The 19,332-nt window shown below is 41.2% G+C and overlaps 1 protein-coding gene and 1 pseudogene across 1 annotated transcript; both read left to right on the top strand.

Annotated features, from left to right (window-relative positions):
• Nucleotides 1-356: 356 nt before the first annotated feature.
• LOC108811116 (interactor of constitutive active ROPs 3-like) lies at nucleotides 357-2,594 on the top strand. The gene is made up of 3 exons (XM_018583169.2): nucleotides 357-376; nucleotides 717-891; nucleotides 1,206-2,594. The coding sequence occupies exons 1-3, from the start codon at nucleotides 357-359 to the stop codon at nucleotides 2,592-2,594; spliced, it is 1,584 nt and encodes a 527-aa protein (XP_018438671.2).
• Nucleotides 2,595-3,390: 796 nt separating this feature from the next.
• Nucleotides 3,391-9,782, top strand: LOC108807891 (interactor of constitutive active ROPs 3-like; annotated as a pseudogene).
• The last annotated feature ends 9,550 nt before the right edge of the window (nucleotides 9,783-19,332 follow it).

Below are 19,332 nucleotides of genomic sequence, written 5' to 3'. Positions count from 1 at the left end.
GCAGTAGACACAATCCAACTAATTTCTATGCTAACATAAGGCAATATCAAGAAGTGCATGAAAAGATTTTGTTTCTGCTTTAACATGTTCATTTTCTGGTATTGGATATCATTATAGGCGTAAAAAATATTTTTCTACGTTTATCCTTTCTTTTTAATAGCTACCATCATGTTTTTCATTTTTTCCACTGGATTGTAACCTATTTCTCCATCTTTCTGATTGAATATTCATAAGCTCTCTCGGCAATTGCTGGTGGGTCAGGCTATACATTGAAGAAGCAAAGAAGAGGCTGGGAACATCTTTTCGATGAACCCAAAAGATATTCATTCTGTGCATTGGAGGAATAATATTACAGTATGCAGACCCAAAAGGCAAGGTAAATCTTGATTTTGACTTTCTATAGTTTCTTTGTATATGGCTGATTCTTTTTCCGGTTTTGTTGTTTCCTTATGGGAGTTATATTCAACACTGAATCTTAAAGATTTCATTCTTGTGGTCGTAAATACTTATTGCTTCTGTTTAATCAACCTCTATCACAACTTTTCTCTAGTCTCTTTTTTCCCTGGAACAAGAATCCATTCTAGCCAACAAATTATGGTCTTTAGTGATCTGTTACTATTACTAATCCTCTTGCACATGTGCTTGAATGTGGATATTCTCGTGATTTTCATTTTGTCAATCTTGTTGTTTTTGATTTGGTATTTGTTCTGGGGCAGAAATGGATCTCCAGATGTTCTCAAGAAGCTGTCTCCTCGTGCTGCTCGGCCACTGAAGTTAGCCGCGTTAGAGCCTGACTCTTCTTCATCTCCTATATCAGCTAATAACAGAACACCAAAGGACAAAAGTCCAAAAGTTACAGACCGTAAACCTCCACGAACTCTTGTCTCCGAGGTATGAGCCTCTCGTGTACTAAGCTTGTTATAGATTCAACCTTTTTTCTTTGTCGTTGCATTCTTATTTAATGAATTCTTTTTTTTTATTTGCATGATCCAAGATAAGCCGTTCCATTATAACATGTTACTGAATTGACTTTGATTAGGAAATATGTAGCATACATAAATTTCAGTGTCTATGGGATATAAAATAGGTAGAACATTTAATTTAGAGTAGTTGAGAGATGAAAATGTAACTAACTTCCACTCTATTGTCTGTTTCTTTGATCTCCTTGGGATTGCCGTAACACTGTACTGTTTGCTTCCTAACAGAAGAAGAGGCCAAGCAGAATAACTGAGCTTGAGGCGCTAGTCTCTCAGCTTCAAGAGGATCTGAAGAAGGCGAAACATCAAGCCACAGTGTCTGAGACCTCAAAGAAGCAAGCAAAGCAAGAATCAGAAGAGTCCAGGAAACAGCTACAAGAAGTTTCCGTTTTGGAGGAAGAAACCGAAAAAAACTGTCATCGAAGTGTATCTCAGGAATGTGATTTGGAGTTTGGTGGTATTTCTGATGAAATGGCAGGATTGGCTGCTGTTGTTCAGGAGATCCGAGAACTCAAGCTTCAGATTGAAATGGTGGCTTCTTCCGAAGCTGATCATGTGAGACAAGCTGAGTTGCGTAACTATGAGATTCACCTTTTGAGGGGAAACTTAATGGACACACTTTGTCTCGTAGAGAATTTTAGGAACCTACTTAAGGACTGTGAGGTAACAGAGGCGGAAACGGATGCTCTAGCCACTGAAACTCTTAGGCAATTGGAGAGTGCTAAAAAGGCAGTTGAAGAACTGAAGTCAGATGGCACGAAAGCAGTGGAGAGTTATAAGAAACTGGCGTTGGAGCTTGAACAGTCAAAATCGAGGATGGTATGGCTTGAAGGTCTTGTGACTAAACTGGGGGGTTTGGAAAACCACGAAACTCTGCTTGAAGACTATGAAAGTTCAAAACTTGGGGAATCAGATGATATGAAGGAAGAAGTGTCTTCCTTGAGATGTGAGGTAGAGCGACTAAGAGCAGCTCTAGAAGCTTCTGGTAAAAAAGATCAAGATGGGAATGTGAAGGCTTCTTCTCGGTTAAGGATACAAGCTGGACTCCACTCTGAACTAAAGATAGCTAAATCCGAGATAGACGAGCTGAACGGGAGGTTGGTGGCTAAGAATACAGAGCTAAAATTTATCTCAGAGGAGAAAGATAACAACCTGAAACTGATGAAGAACCAGAAAGAGACAGGTGTTGAAGCTGAGCTTAAGATACTAAGGGAGGCGATGGAGTATCCGAAAGCGGAGTTGGTGGATAAAGAGACAGAACTCAAGATCGTTTCAGACGAGAACGAGACACTGATCCACAAGAAGGAGACAGATGCGCTCAAGAAGCTAGGTATTACAATGGAAGAGGATGACAAGAGTAGGCAGAGAGCGGTTAGAGTCACTGAGAAACCAGATGCACCTCAAGTGTCAAACTCGGAAATGGAGACAGAACCAAGGAAGCTCAAAGTTCAATGGAGAGAATCTGTGGAAGCAGCTACCGCCATGCTCTCTACGGGAAACAACTATAATCAAACAAACTCTCCTTACTCTAAGGAGATCGATGATCAAGTGACAAAGAAGAAAACTGGGAATGTACTAAAAAAGATTGTTGTTTTTTGGAAGAAGCCTCGGAAATAGCTGGAGAATGACAATAACAATTAGGTAATCTGTTCTGAAGTTCATATTTATTGTTAAGTGATGGTTTCTCTGTGAATTCTCTAAAGGAGTTGGCTTTCTCTTTGCTCATCTTGGGTTCTACTTCTCAGGTACCTTTGATTTGGTTACTCTGGTATTGATGTGAATTAGTAGTTTGAGGACTTTGTTCTGAAGAGAAATATACATGTTCGAAACATTTGAGTTGTGGTAATTTTATGCTAAGTATTCAGGAGCAAAACTGTTAATTCAATCATTAAGGAATTATTTGTTGCCTGTTAATATCATTAAATCTGATTGGGCTGATTGTATCTCATTTCAAGATAATGAATCAACTGTTTTGTTGTCCATTGAATTTAAATATTAAGCACGAAGTTTTTGATGGTGATCTAGAGCTATGGATAAGAGGTTCATTTGAATAGAATAGACTTGAGCAAAAATCAGCAGTACATTTGTTATTAAATCAGATGTTTGCCAAAGACGATCCAACGAATCTCTATGCCAGCATAAGAGAATACTAAGAATTGCAGGAAAAGATTTTGTTTCTGCTTTAAGATGTTCATTTTCTGGTATTGGATATGATTATAGACGTAAAGAAATATTCTTCTATGCTTATTGTAATGAGACTACTATCATGTTTTATCTGACACTGGATTGTAAATTGTAATATATGTCTCCATGTTTCTGCATTAAATATTCATGAGCTCTCTATACACTTGTTGGTGGGTCAGGCTATACATTGAAGAAGCAAAGAAGAGGCTGGGAGGGATAATATTACAGTATGCAGACCCAAAAGGCAAGGTAAATCTTGACTTTGACTTTCTATAGTTTCTTTGCATTTATGTCTGATTCTTCTTTTTGTTGTTTCCTTATGGGAGTTATATTCAACACCGAGTCTTAAGGTTGCTTTCTTGTGGTCCTTAATACTTATAGCTTCTGTTTAATCAAATTCGATCACAATTTTTCTCTTCTCTTTTTTCCTGGAACAAGAAATCCATACTAGCCAACAAATATGAACTTTAGTGATATGTTACTATTACTAATTCTTTTGCACATGTGCTTGAATGTGGATATCCTCGTGATTTTCATTTTGTCAATCTTGTTGTTTTTGATTTGGTACGTGTTTTGGGGCAGAAATGGATCTCCAGATGTTCCTAAGAAGCTGTCATCTCGTGCTGCTCGGCCACCGAAGTTAGCAGCGCTAAAGCCTGGCTCTTCTTCGTCTCCTATCTCAGCTAATAACAGAACACCAAAGGACAAAAGTCCAAAATTTTCAGACCGTAAACCTCCACGAAGTCATGTCTCCGAGGTATGGGCATCTCTTGTACTAAGCTTGTTTCAGATTCAATCTTTTATTATTTGTTGTTGCATTTAGATTTAATAAATTCTCTTTTATTTGCATGATCCAAGATAAGCCGTTCCATTATAACATGTTAATGAACTGACTTTGATTAGGGGAAATATGTAGCATACATTAAATTTTGTGTCTATGGGATACAAAATAGGTAGAACATTTAATTTAGAGCAGTTGAGAGATGAAAATGTAACTAACTTATACTCTATTATCTGTTTCTTTTATCTCTTTGGGATTGCTGTAACACTGCACTGTTTGTTTGCTTACAGAAGAAGAGGGCAAGCAGAATAATCTCTCAGCTTCAAGAGGATCTGAAGAAGGCGAAACATCAAGTCACAGTGTCTGAGACATCAAAGAAGCAAGCAAAGCAAGAATCAGAAGAGTCCATGAAACAGCTACAACAAGTTTCCTCAAAACTCCAGGAGACTCAGTATCAGGTCTTGGAAGTTTCCGTTTTGGAGGAAGAAACCGATAAAAACAGTCATCGAGGTGTATCTCAGGAATGTGATTTGGAGTTTGGTGGTATTTCTGACGAAAGGGCAGGATTGGCTGCTGTTGGGGTCGAAATCGGACAAGGCAAAGTTGGCATCCAAATCTCCGATAAAAAATTTTTTACTTAAGAATTTTTACGAGAATAAAAATCCTTATACGATAAAGAGTTACGATTTCCTAAAGACAACGATTTTAGGAAATCGCGATTTCTTAAGAAATCTACGATTTCTTAATCTAACGATTTAAAGAGAACGATTCCTTGAATCAACGGCACAATACCGTCGAAGGTCCAAACTTCCGCGAACGAACATTCTAAGAGCATCGTGGTGGTTTCAGACATTTGACGAATGGGTTTCAATCCACGGAACAAACCCGATCGCGATGGCAATCGGGTCAAGAACACGAGTTCGGTCGCTATAGCGACCAAGCTCCGTAACAAGCATACGATACAATGACCACTTTCCGAAACGTCCAAAGTCTTCCGAAACGACGATACGACGAAATACTATGCATCTCGACTATCCTTATAGCTATCTTCCGCAAGCTATGGCTAACCATTTCTTGATTTCTCGATCAAATGGGATCATCAGCCTGGTCAACGACGAAAACCGCGGAAACTTAACTTTGTCGAAGAAATCGTAAAAATGCATCAAACCAAAAAACGGCCCGAAAGGACCTAGACTTGGTTCGAGGCCCACTTACGATTTCTTAAAAGTCCCATAAACCTTATGACGGTTTATGCTTGGAGATAAACATCAGTTTCCGCGGAAAAATGGGAACTTTCCGCAGAAGATCGGAAAAAATGGAAACTTTCCGCAGAAGATCGGAAAAAATAGAAACTTTCCGCAGAAGATCGGGAAAAATGGAATACCTCCATTTTTCGACTATGACGGCTTAAGGGCAAAAGAGGAAGGCGTGAACCGACCTAGGAGGGAGTATATAAGGAGTTCAAGGCGAGAGGCATAGAGGGAGGAATTCTCAGAGCAAACTTAGCACTTAGAGCAATTTAGGCAATATTTCCGTTTTTGTTAGCGAGCTGCGACTCGAATAGGTTAGAATTAGGTGGCTAGACTAGCGAACTGATCGACAGCTCTCGTAGCCGAGTTCTTACCTGTTGTCCACGCTCAAACACGATTTCGGAATAAGAATCCTACTTTGTTCATTTATACGATTTATTTACGATTTTAGCTCATCTCGTCTAAATTCCCGTATCTTGGTTGCTTGGCGTGTGGTTTTCGCAGATATCCGGGATCTCTGGGAAATTAGGGTTTTCTCTACTTTCCTTATTTACGATTAATTTGACAGTGCGGAATTCGGTTCCCACAGTTTGGCGCTAGAAGGAGGGGGATACGGATCAATCTTACTCACGACCAGCTAACGCTCAACCAAGACATGGCAACTGCTGACGCAGCAAACTTGCAGACTCCTATCGCAGGAGCTGGCAACGACGCAGCAAGCACTCCGACAGCGGATATAACCGCAGCCAACGCACCTGCTAACGCCGCAACGCTCGACGAGTTCAGAAAGATGTTCGCCGCCTACGAAAGGAGGTCGGAAGAACAGAATAAACTCGTGGGAACCTTGACCAAACAGGGGCAGACCTTAACGGCAAGGACCCGCACAGTCATTCCCCGCGGAACTACGAGACTCCGCGGAAGGAGACTCGAGTTCGCAACTCCTCTCGATAAGCCTGCAACTTCGCAGGAACGTCCTTCCGGACAAAACCCTGACGAGACAACCCTCGTCGAGAAAAGCAACTCGAAAAACCCTCTGCCATTTGAAAAGGACGCCGAGGTAAATGAGATCGAACGCGTCAATCTGGAACTCAGCGACGATTCCGAGGAGGACACTGATGTCCATCCTAGGAGGACCCGAAGCCAGACGGCTCGGGAAGATTCTCCTCCACTCGACGCTCCCATGACCGAAGAAGAAGAAAATCTCTACTGGGTCGAGCAGGAAGAATTAGCCGAAAGGCAAGCTGAGAAAACTCGCCGTCAACATCGAGAAGCTCGAAGAGCGGCTGAAACCAATCCGGATATCCGCGATCTCCGCAATTACATCACCAAGACCGCTGCGGAAGTAAAGGCTGTGAAATCGCAAATTCACCACGCTACGAGCTCCGCTCTGGATATCGATCGACTCCTTGAAGTGGCTCGCAAAACGCCCTTCACCGCACGTATTTCCGAAACTAGGGTATCTTACCCAGGGAAACTCAAGATACCAATCTACAAAGGCACCACTGATCCTAAGGCGCATCTCCAGGCGTTCCATATCGCCATGGGAAGAGCCAGGCTAAAGGACAGCGAGATCGATGTCGGATACTGTCGTCTGTTCGTTGAGAACCTCGAAGGCGCGGCACTCGAATGGTTTTCCCGATTGGAGCGAAACTCTATCGGAAGTTTTCGCCAGCTCGCCTCGGAGTTTCTCTTAAAATACTCCATGTTCATGGATAGAGAAATGTCCGAGGTCGACCTCTGGAGCATGGCTCAGGAAGAGGGCGAGCCCCTCCGAGAGTTCGTAAGCCGCTTCAAGCTGATTATGTCGAAGGTGAGTGGAATTAGCGACAAGGTCGCTATAGATGCGCTCAGAAAGGCACTATGGTACAAATCGAAGTTCAGAAAGTGGGTAACACTCGAGAAACCTCGTACAATCCAAGATGCCCTCCACAAAGCATCGGATTATATAATGATGGAGGAGTAGACGATAGTCTTGTCGCAAAAGCATAAGCCGACGAAGAACCCCTCCAAAGACGCGGATCCGAAATCAAAAAGGAGGACCTCTCGTAACGACAAGTACGTCCATCACGAGGAGGAAGAACTCCGGGGTGCACACAACTATGCGATCAATCCGGAGCAAGGCAGAAGCCGTAGCCAGAATTACGATGAGAATTCCTTCTGCGAGCTCCATCAAACCAGAGGTCACTCCATGACCAGATGCAAGGTCTTGGGAGCAAGGCTGACCGAGAGACTGCTCGCCGGAGAACTCTCCAGAGTAACCAGCATAAAGGATCTAATCCTCGACACCGATCGACAACCAAGGTCGGACAGAAATCCTCCCGCGGAAACTTCTTCTCCCAGAAATCAGACGGGAGAGAAACACGGAAGAAAACAGGATGACGCAAAAAACGATAACAACCGCAGGAGGGTGAACATGATCATCGGAGGATCGCACTACTGCAAGGACTCGGTTTCGGCCATCAAGGCCTACCAGCGTAAAGCCGAGTCAAGCGCGAAATATCCGACACAATCCCCTCCTCAAGACGAGCAAAGCGATCCAGTGACATTCACGGAAGAAGAGGCCACCGGACTCGATCAACCCCACTGCGACCCTTTGGTCATAGATCTCGTGATAAGAGATCTCGAGGTCTCAAGGATACTCATCGACACCGGAAGCACGGTCAAAATGGGAACTTTCCGCAGAAAAATGGGAACTTTCCGCAGAAGATCGGAAAAAATGGAAACTTTCCGCAGAAGATCGGAAAAAATAGAAACTTTCCGCAGAAGATCGGGAAAAATGGAATACCTCCATTTTTCGACTATGACGGCTTAAGGGCAAAAGAGGAAGGCGTGAACCGACCTAAAAGGGAGTATATAAGGAGTTCAAGGCGAGAGGCATAGAGGGAGGAATTCTCAGAGCAAACTTAGCACTTAGAGAAATTTAGGCAATATTTCCGTTTTTGTTAGCGAGCTGCGACTCGAATAGGTTAGAATTAGGTGGCTAGACTAGCGAACTGATCGACAGCTCTCGTAGTCGAGTTCTTACCTGTTGTCCACGCTCAAACACGATTTCGGAATAAGAATCCTACTTTGTTCATTTATACGATTTATTTACGATTTTAGCTCATCTCGTCTAAATTCCAGTATCTTGGTTGCTTGGCGTGTAGTTTTCGCAGATATCCGGGATCTCTGGGAAATTAGGGTTTTCCCTACTTTCCTTATTTACGATTAATTTGACAGTGCGGAATTCGGTTCTCACAGCTGCTGTTGTTGAGGAGATCCAACAACTCAAACTTCAGATTGAAATGGTGGCTTCTTCCGAAGCTGGTCATGTGAGACAAGCTGAGTTGCGTAACTCTGAGATTCACCTTTTGAGGGGAAACTTAATGGACACACTTTTTCTCGTAGAGAATTTTAGGAACCTACTTAAGGACTGCGAGGTAACAGAGGTGGAAATGGATGCTCTAGCCACTGAAACTCTTAGGCAACTGGAGAGTGCTAAAAAGGCAGTAGAAGAACTGAAGTCAGATGGCACGAAAGCAGTGGAGAGTTATAAGAAACTGGCGGTGGAGCTTGAACAGTCAAAATCGAGGATGGTATGGCTTGAAGGTCTTGCGACTAAACTTCTGGCCAATCCGAGGGTTTTGGAAAACCACGAAACTCTGCTTGAAGACTAAGAAAGTTTAAAACCTGGGGAATCAGATGAGATGAAGGAAGAAGTATCTTCCTTGAGATGTGAGGTAGAGCGACTGAGAGCAGCTCTCGAAGCCTCTGGTGAAAAAGACCAAGAGGGGAATGTAGAGGCTTCTTCTTGGTTAAGGATACAAGGTGAACTCCAGTCTGAATTAAAGACAGCTAAATACAAGATAGACAAGCTAAACGCGAGGTTGGCGGCTAAGAATACAGAGCTAAAGTTTATGTCAGAGGAGAAAGATGATTTGTACCTATTACTGAAGAAGAACCAGAAAGAGACAGATGCTGAGCCGAATCAACTAATCGAGAAGTTAAAGGCGGATTTGATGGATAAACAGACACAACTCCAGATCGTTTCAGACGAGAACGAGACACTGAAGTCAGATATCCAGAAGAGGGAGACAGATGTACAAGAGGCACTCATGAAGCTAGAGACTGCAATGGAAGAGGCTGACAAGAGTAGCCAGAGAGCGGTTAAGGTCACCGAGCAACTAGATGCGACTCAAGCGTCATACTCAGAATTGAAAACAGAACTCATGAAGCTCAACGTTCAATCAAACCAATGGAGAATAGCTGCCGAAGAAGCTACCACCATTCGTTCTGCTGGAAACAACAATAATCAAACAATTTCTCCTTACTCTGAGGATATCGATGATGAAGGGCAGAGAAGAGAACAGAGAATAAGCTTTAGAAGATTGGTGTTTTATGGAAGAATTCGCAGAAACAGGTAGAGACTAACATAATAATATTTAGGTAATCTATTCTAAAGTTCATATATATTTAGATAAGTGATGATTTCTCTGTGAAGTCTCTAAAGGAACTGACTCTCTCTTTGCTCATCTTGGTTCTGCTTCTCAGGTACCGTTGATTTGGAGTTGGATTATAAGAGCTACTCCTCTGACTCTGGTATTGATGTGAATAATTAGTTTTGATGAATCCTTTCACCACTCTCCTTTATCGAGAAGAGACTCATTAGCTCGGTTAGACCTACGGTAACCCCTTCCTCCTTAGTCCTGGTGATGAATCCGTTCACCACTCGGATGACCGAGGGACAGAGCTGGGAGAGGGCTAGTTGATAGTGATCGAGGAGGTCTAAGAGAAGGGCCAGGAGAGGAAACCTAATCTGGCTAGCTCCTTGTTGCCATAAGCTTGGACGACGAGGTTCACAACATCCTGATTCTTTAATGACGATGGAAAGTGAGGTCCGGTAGAGGCGCTCCCACCATCTTTCTTCTTCATTCGTTTGGAAACCCTTGCTCCAATCGAATCCTTAGCCTTCTTCTTCTTGGCGTCCTTCTTCATCTTCTCGCCGGCTTCTTGTTTAACCTTCATAAGACGAGAACCGGAAGCAGAGATTTGAACCTCGCCGGAAACTTCCTTTTGACTCATATCGAGGGGTAAAGAAAGGAAAAAGGAAGCGAAAAAGGAGAGATCTAACTAAGCAGAGTAAGAACGAAATCTCTAAGAGAGGTAGAGACGAAATACTATTTCGATCAAGAAGCACAGAAAAAAAAAACGCAGTAAAATAAAGAAAGAGGGGAAGTTACCAGGGAAACCGTCGATAGGCGTGGGAAAAGTGGAGAGAGAGGCAGTTAATACCTGCAGCTTTATATCCAGTCATGCCTCGATAAGTGGAGATAACTTTTCAAAAATCTTTTATCTGAGCCGTCGGTCTCATCAGATGCAATCTCAACCGTCGGATCGAGCAAAGGAGATCTTCGACGAAGGAAACTGTTACTCGAGATCTCAACAAATGATTGATGCTCGGCGGCTATGTTTAGCTCCCGAGGTAAGAAGAATCTTATCTCGAAAGCTGGGGGCAACTATTGGGCCCAAATATGGCACCCTAGCTGATGATTAATATCAAGAAATAATAATGGGCCGCGATAGGCCTATCATGAAACCAATCCTCAAAAGCAGCTAAGTCAAAACCGGAGGCTGTGAGCTGAAGACATTCGACAGAGAGGTCAAGGAAAAGAGACATCTCATTGGCGAGTAAACAGGCGCAGGACCCGGTCAAAGGGGAGCTGTTACAAATCCCTCAAATCACGGAGGAGATCTCGGAAACCAGTTGATGGCGACCAAAGAGGGTTTGAAGCTATTTAAAGGAGACCTCAAGCAATGACAAAGGGATCCAGCATTTTTTACTATTCATAGACATTAGCTCTCAAACACTTTGTTTTCCTTGTAAACATCAAACATCTATTGTAAACAGTCTTTTACCAAAATCATCAATAAAAATGATTCTTTCATCCTACAAAGTTCTTACGGGATTCAGCCCTCAATATCTTCCCATTCTTAATCTTAACCTGACCTAAAATCAGGAGGTGAGTTTAGTCCCTCACACATTTGCTATAAACCTATTTTTTCCATAACTTTTTCAAGGAAATTCCACTCAACCCGGTCGTAAGCTTTACTAATATCAGTCTTGATACCAATATATTTTTCTGCCACATCCTTTTTTGATTTGAGAGCATGCATGAGCTCATGAGCAACCATAATATTATCTTGAATATTTCTTCCAGGGACAAAATCAGCTTGAGACTCTGATATTAGATCGTTTAGAAAAACCTTCATCCTCACCATTAAATCTTAGATATGATCTTATAACTCACCGAACAGAGACTAATAGGGCGGTAGTCTTTCATCATAGAAGCTTCAGTAGATTTAGGGATCAAACAGATATGGGTGTGATTAATAGAACGTTCCATGATACTTGTCTCGAAAAAACCCCTTACCATTTTGTTTACGTCAGGAGTAATAAGGTTCCAAAACTGTTGATAGAAAGCACCAGTGAATCCATCAGAGCCTGGTGCTCTGGCTTGACCAATCCCATATACTGCTTCTTTAATCTCCAAATCAGATACTGGACGAGTTAGCCAATTATTCATCTCGACTGATACTTTTGAACTGGCTTCAAATCCTTCAGGATCCCAAACTATGTCTCCAGCAGTGAATAAGTTCTGAAAATATGATTCTGCCGGCCACCAATGCAATAGCCTCATCCTTTGTGTGAACAATGCCCTGATCATCTGTAATACTCTTGATTTTGTTTTTTGCTCTTCTTATTTTAGTAGTACTCTGATAAAACTTTGTGTTTTTATCACCAAAAGCAAGCCATCTATTTCGACTTTTGAGTCTCCAGAATTCTTCTTCATCTGCATATGCTTGATTTAATTGCCTTTGTAAAGCATGAATGGTAGTAATGGAAACAGTAGGATCACGAGTAGCTCTGTCAATTTGGACTCTAATCTGCTGTAAATCCTCTGCTGCGTTTATTCTATGCATTCTCTTCCATTGAGCCATAGTACGTCTACACTGCACCAGTTGGTTTGAAAAGTGTAAATTATGATCATGATTACTCCAATCTCTTCTTACAGTAGAAGCAAAGCTCTCATCTTTATACAAACGCTTATCATACCTAAAAGACCACGTCTCTCATCTGGTCTATATCCCACTGTGGACTATCATTGGACGATGATCGGATTCCGCTATTTCAAAAAATTCATTCTCTGAGAAAGGATAGTTATGAAGCCACGCTGAGTTCACAAAAACTCTATCTAAACAACATTCAATAATTTCAGTTCTTCTCCTTCCAACCCAACTAAACGGATTCCCTTTAGATTTGAGATCTTTCATATCACAAATCTGAAGCATAGTTTTAAATGCTTTTACACTGGTTTCACTTCTAACTTGGCCTCCTATTTTTTCTGCAGGATCACTCAACTCGTTCATATCGCCACATATCATCCAAGAACCTACTCTAGAGACTGCTAATCTTTGAAGCTTTTCCCATAAGTGACCACGATATTTAGGTACTGGATGTCCATAAACACATGACAAATAAAAACTGAAATTTTTATAATCCACAAACAAGTCTACAAGACGTTCATCAACAGAAATACAAGAAACAGAAACATAACTTTTCCAAAGCACAGCCAATCCTCCACTTAGACTTTACCTTGCTTAATTTCCACCAGGAACAACATGTCAGGAGCATACACCCTCTGTAGCTCCTTTAGACGTCGAACTGTGAGGCGTTGTCCCAAGCCCCGACAGTTCCAAACTTCAACTCTCATGGAGGATTTGATGGATTAGGCCCACCGCGCCTCGAGAAAGGGAAGGACGAATGATGTTGTTGAAATCATTCTCCATGTCGCCATAATCAAGCTGCAACTTGCGTAAGGAGTTTCCATGAGAAGCCTCAACTTTGGACATCTTCTGCAACACAACAGGATACTTGTCCACACAGTTAGCATCATCACGTTGCCTCTTCCTAGAAGATTCACCCGACTGGCTTCCAGATTCCAGAAAGCTCCCATACTGCATGAAGGGCCATTGTCCATCCATCTCTGGAGTCATCGGCTCAGGCTCTGCCTCCATTGATGTCTTCCCATTCAACAGCCCCCCTTCCTCAGCTACCTCAGTCTCTCCATTGATACAATCATCCAACAAGTTCTCAACAAACTTATTGTGGCGAAGAACATGGCTGTTCCAAGAGGAATCAGAAATCGCATGTGGACTGCCAACCTGAATCGCCTGAGCGCGATAGCCTTCATCTGGATCACCATGTTCCCCTTCTTCACTATCCTTCATCTCTGGCAGAACCTCATCACCAGCATCATTCCCATGACCTTCAGGATCCACTTGTTCTTGAGGGTGGTTGTTTCCTGCTTCATCTCCATCATTATCATCCCCTTCGTCACCTTCTTCCATCTGCTGAGGTTGTTGTTGCTGAACGCATTCTCCAGTATCATGCGTAAGCATACCGCAAGTCTCACAAAACCCTTTGAGACGTTCATAGCGGAGGCGAAGAAGAGTGTTGGCCCCTGGAGCAAATTGAAAGTTCTTCTTAAAACGGAGTGGAGAGTTAACATTCCAAAGCACCTTGACTCGAACAAACTCAATGGCAGTGGCTGTTTCAGGGTTGAAATCCACTTCAATTGCGCCACCAAGACGATCCCCAATGTGCTGAATGACAGGAGCAGTTAGATATTGGATTGGGATTCCACGTATCTGGATCCAAAAGGGGATTGAATCCAGAGACTCCTCCGTCATCTCTGGCGTCCATCTCTTGATCACCAGCATTCTCTCATTGTAGGCCCATGGCCCACGATTGATGACTGATCTCATCATCTCTTCAGAGGGGAAAACAAACTGGAATCTTGTCCTGTCAATTAAGCGACCATTGACAAGTCCAGAGAGACCCCATATACGAGGGAGAGAGTTGACCACCGCACGAATGTTTTGCTTCCTTCTCATGAGAGGACGCCCCATCAGTGAAAATTGATTCACACGAACAGCCTCATTGCAAACCTCATGTGGCAGCACCTCCGGTTCATCCTATGCCCCCAAATTTAGATCTTGAATCGCTCGACGCAGGTTATCAGCCATGATTGTTTCTTTTTTTGTTTAATCTGAGGAAAGACAGAAGAAATAGAGTAGGACTGAAATTGTGTAGGAAACTTACCAGAGATTGGCTTATATAGTGAAACGATATGGCCACACATCGATCTCCATATTAGTGGGAATAGAGGAGACATGGGGGGAGAACTACTCCACTCGTGCCTCAAAATCGAACAAAACCGTCGTGTGATGAACGGTTTTAGCTGTGAGAAACGGTCGGAAAACAGTTTCTCCGACCAACATAGATAATCGCCTAAAAAATCGCCCTTCTCCTTCGCCTTGAGAGATTTCTCGTTTTTTTGTTATATGTTTTTTTATGAAAATTAGTCCATTATTTATACGAAAACCTCTTTCCTTTTTTCTCTCTCCTATAATTCTTTTCTAATAAAAACTTGCTAGTATGAAATATTGTTTCCTTTATTTGTGGATTTGGAAGTTCACAAGAGAAAGAAAAAAGAAAATTCACAATTTTTTCAGTATATATTTTCCACCTCAAAAGTCAGGTAGAGTTAGCCACAAAACTTATTACGTATAAACATGTGTGGAGGAGCATTGTAAAGTGATAATCAAAAAAAACTTTAGGATTTTAAAGCAAAAAGGAAAAATATTAAGTATGGAGAGTTTAAGTAGTTGGTTTGTTCTACTCCTTTGAGAAGGTTATGTTAATGTAGTGAGGACAGAGAAATAATAGCAGAAAGTAAAACACACAAGTTTATCTTTTCGAATTCACTAGAACAAGAGAGTCTTACACCAATCTTTTCTATTACAAGAATCCTTTAGGATTAGCCTCAATCCTAAGCTAAAACTCACCCTAGAGTCTAGACTTCTGTTTATCAGGATCCTCCAAACCCCGAGCTAAACTCCCCCTGAGTCTAGGCTTCAATCTTCCACTTCTCGGAAGTACTTCACCAACTACGTCAACACCTAACGCAGAGCAGTAACACCAAAGGCTTGATCACACAAGCAACACCAGAACGATCTCTCAACTGTTTTTCTTTTTAGCAGAGACACCTTTCTCCATGGAGGCACGTCCTCCTTATGTAGATAACCAGAACTTGTTCCTCAAGTTCTTCCAAAAGCAACTTAAGTAACTTTCCTTTTTCTCTTAGGAAATAACTCTCTTGCCTTTTCCTCTCCAAGTAATATCATTTATCTTTAATGTAAACTTTCTGATAAATATATTACTTCTTCTCCAAGCTTAACAAGCCCACGGACATCACAAAACACGAACTCCAACTCAGCCCATCTTCATGACACACACATGTACTACCTCCTGTAGTACTTCACGAACTAACCCAGCATATACATCTTCAATCTCCCCCTTTTTGACTATGCATGTGAACTCATCACCACTGGACATAAGACCACGTCTTCAATCTCCCCCTATGAGTCACATCATGGTCAAAAACTAATATGAAGATCTATATCCTCCAAAGTAAGGAGGAAATCCCATTCCACCATCTCCACACTGATCATATCTCCTAGACCACGTATTCATGAGCCCAAATCCTCCATGATTAGCTCTTTGAACTGGCTTGAAACACTCACGTCGAATATGCCCTTGAACTCCACAAGAATAACATATAGGACCATGACTCCTCATACCATAAGCACCATAAGCACCATAAGCTTGTACCATCTGATTCTTCTCCCTCAACAACTTGAAACACCTTGGCCTAATGTGTCCAACAACACCACAGTGATGACAAACAGGCCGCCACTTTCGTTGAGCTGCACTCTTCAATCCAGAAACTCTCTCTGGAGCAGTCGCCGTAGCAGTTGCCGTAGCAGAACGCGTAGCAGTTGCATTCTTCACATCAGTTGCAGTCTTCACTGCAGTTTTTCCATTAGATGTCTTCTCTGTAGACACCTTAACCTCTGGTCTTGTAGTAGACGTAGCTAAAACCTCAGCTTTTCCTGCTGATACAAAAACACCTTCAGCTGTAGAACATTCTCCTTGATATCCAAGGCCACATCGATCACTCTTTCCAATACTGAGCAGATGATCTAGCTGCTTCGTCCCACCATTCAGCATCTTCAAACCCTTTTGAGTCTCCGCAAGTTGAGCACCAGCCTGTCGTGCTTCTTCTTCTTTCTCTGAGGCATACTTAAGTGTTTCAGCAACTTCAGCTTCTAGCTTAGCTTTCTCCTTAGCAAACTGTGAATTAGCATCAACCTGCTTGAGCCAATTCTCATACAGCCTCTCATATTTCCCAGCAAGATCAAAGTCTCCATCATCATCATCACTTACATCATCATCATCACCTCCACATGAAGACCCTGACGCAGACGCTGACGCAGATCCCGTCGCAGATTCCGTCTTAGAACTAGGCACAAAAGTTGTGAACGCCACCAAGTTCTTCAACTCCTCACCATCATCTGAATCAGTACCAGATTCATCCTTCTTCTTTAACTTCAGTAAATTCCCACATTCTTTGCGGACATGGCCAAATCCATTGCATTCGTAGCATTGTACCCTTGATGATGATCTGCCTGAATCACTTCTTCTTGCATTCTTCATCCTCTCTTCTCTGCGCTTCAGAAAGCCAGCAAAATCTCTTGACAGCAACACCATAGGATCTTCAGAAGATGAACTCTTCAAAGCAATTCCATGCGGATCTTCTTTGCTTTTCACCTTTCCTCCATGTAATCTACTCAGCTCAAAAGCTTGAAGAATCCCAACAAACTCATCAAAAGGCATCTCATCCAGATTGTGAGCTTCTTCTACAGCAGAGATCTTTGACTCAAACTTGGATGGCAACGATCTCTTCAGCTTCTTCACCAGCTTCTTGTCCTTGTACTGCTTTCCAAGTGCAAAACATTCATTGGAAATATCACACAACTTAGCACTAAACTGAGCCACGGTTTCCTCTTCATCCATCCTCAGATTCTCAAATTGTGAAGCTAACATATCCAGCTTGGTACGCTTGACACTTGTAGTACCTTCAAACATATTCTCCAAAGTCTTCCATGCCTTCTGAGCTGAAGCACATTGAGAAATCAACTTGAAGTAGCTCGCATCAATAGCATTGTAAATTGCAGTCTTTGCCTTAGAGTTGCAACTTGAAGCCTTCTTCTCTGCAGCAGTCCACTTGTCTCTTGGCTTAAGAACTTCAACCTTCTCATCATCAAGCATCACCGGAGGACTCCAACCAGCTTCAATAGAACTCCAACAATCCTCATCAAGCCCACTGATAAAAGCTTGCATACGAACCTTCCAATATCCATAATTGGATGAATCAAGACGTGGGGTTTTGTCATAGACGTTCCCTCTTGATATGCCGCCATCACAAACTCTGTTCTTCTTCCTGACGCAGTCTCTGTCACTCACCTTGATCTACTCGAAACTAAGTCGTTAACTCTATCGAGCCCCGCTCTGATACCACTTGTTAATGTAGTGAGGACAGAGAAATAATAGCAGAAAGTAAAACACACAAGTTTATCTTTTCGAATTCACTAGAACAAGAGAGTCTTACACCAATCTTTTCTATTACAAGAATCCTTTAGGATTAGCCTCAATCCTAAGCTAAAACTCACCCTAGAGTCTAGACTTCTGTTTATCAGGATCCTCCAAACCCCGAGCTAAACTCCCCCTGAGTCTAGGCTTCAATCTTCCACTTCTCGGAAGTACTTCACCAACTACGTCAACACCTAACGCAGAGCAGTAACACCAAAGGCTTGATCACACAAGCAACACCAGAACGATCTCTCAACTGTTTTTCTTTTTAGCAGAGACACCTTTCTCCATGGAGGCACGTCCTCCTTATGTAGATAACCAGAACTTGTTCCTCAAGTTCTTCCAAAAGCAACTTAAGTAACTTTCCTTTTTCTCTTAGGAAATAACTCTCTTGCCTTTTCCTCTCCAAGTAATATCATTTATCTTTAATGTAAACTTTCTGATAAATATATTACTTCTTCTCCAAGCTTAACAAGCCCACGGACATCACAAAACACGAACTCCAACTCAGCCCATCTTCATGACACACATATGTACTACCTCCTGTAGTACTTCACGAACTAACCCAGCATATACATCTTCAGGTTAGCAGAGATTTTACAGAGCTTGAACTTGTAAATAATCATACGAACTTTTTAGAGATATCTCTGTTTCGCCAAGTATCCACTCTCATTAAACTCTTCTTTCTGGAATAATATTTAGCCAAAGCTAAGTAGGATTTTAATTGTTATTTTTTTTGGATTTTAAGTAAAAAGAGTCACTGAAAAAGTTTAAACGAAAATAATTTTTTGGATTCGTTATAAGAAAGCAAACACTAAAAGATTAACAATTTTTTGGATTTTATTATATAAAACTTAGTTTTCAAAGTTACTAATTAACTTGATCGTGACACATGTCAATTATGTATTTAAGATTAAGACATGTGTTAAATACTCATTTTCATAAAAATAAACTTTAATAGTATTTTTCCATTTAAGTTTTAAGCAATTATTTAATAGCATTTTCTTTTTTTTTTAAATCCAAAACAAAGAAAATTGTAAAAATTATATGAAAATATTCTTTCCTTTTTAGCTTGGTTCTTCAAAGTTACTGATTAACTGGATCGTGACACATGTCAATTATATATTTAAGATTGTGACATGTGTTAAATACTAATTTTTATAAAAATATTGTTTAATACTCCCTTCGTATCACTTTAAGTTATATTTAAGAAATTATTTTTGTCCCAATTTAAGTGATGTTTTCAAAATTTTATGCATAAAAAAATATAATTTGATGTTTTTGACTATTTATACTATGCAGTATGATTTTTCATTGGTTAAATTAGTTGTACTTATTGTTATTTTTAGTTAAACGAAAAAGATTAAATAAAATTTTGTGATTTCATAATTAACGTGCAAAAACCTTAAAATCCTCTTATTTTGATACAGAGGGAGTAGTATTTTTATTTTTTTTAGTTTTAAACAACTATTTAATAATATTTTCCTTTCTTTATATCCAAAAAAAAGAAAATTGTAAAAGTTATATGAAAATATTTTTTCTTTTTAGTTTGGTTCTTCAAAGTTACCGATTAACATGATTGTGACACATGGAAAAATATATATT

This window comes from Raphanus sativus, chromosome 8 (genome assembly GCF_000801105.2).
Source record: "Raphanus sativus cultivar WK10039 chromosome 8, ASM80110v3, whole genome shotgun sequence".
Lineage (NCBI taxonomy): Eukaryota > Viridiplantae > Streptophyta > Magnoliopsida > Brassicales > Brassicaceae > Raphanus > Raphanus sativus.
Note: the sequence above shows the minus strand (reverse complement) of the source record. Positions and strands in the feature narration are given on the sequence as shown.

What these genes read in the sequence shown, in the direction of transcription:
- LOC108811116 (XM_018583169.2), top strand. Translation starts at nt 357, where the DNA reads ATGCAGACCCAAAAGGCAAG. An exon ending in ATGCAGACCCAAAAGGCAAG is followed by an intron (nt 377 to 716) that starts GTAAATCTTGAT and finishes GTTCTGGGGCAG; the next exon opens with AAATGGATCTCCAGATGTTC. An exon ending in CACGAACTCTTGTCTCCGAG is followed by an intron (nt 892 to 1,205) that starts GTATGAGCCTCT and finishes GCTTCCTAACAG; the next exon opens with AAGAAGAGGCCAAGCAGAAT.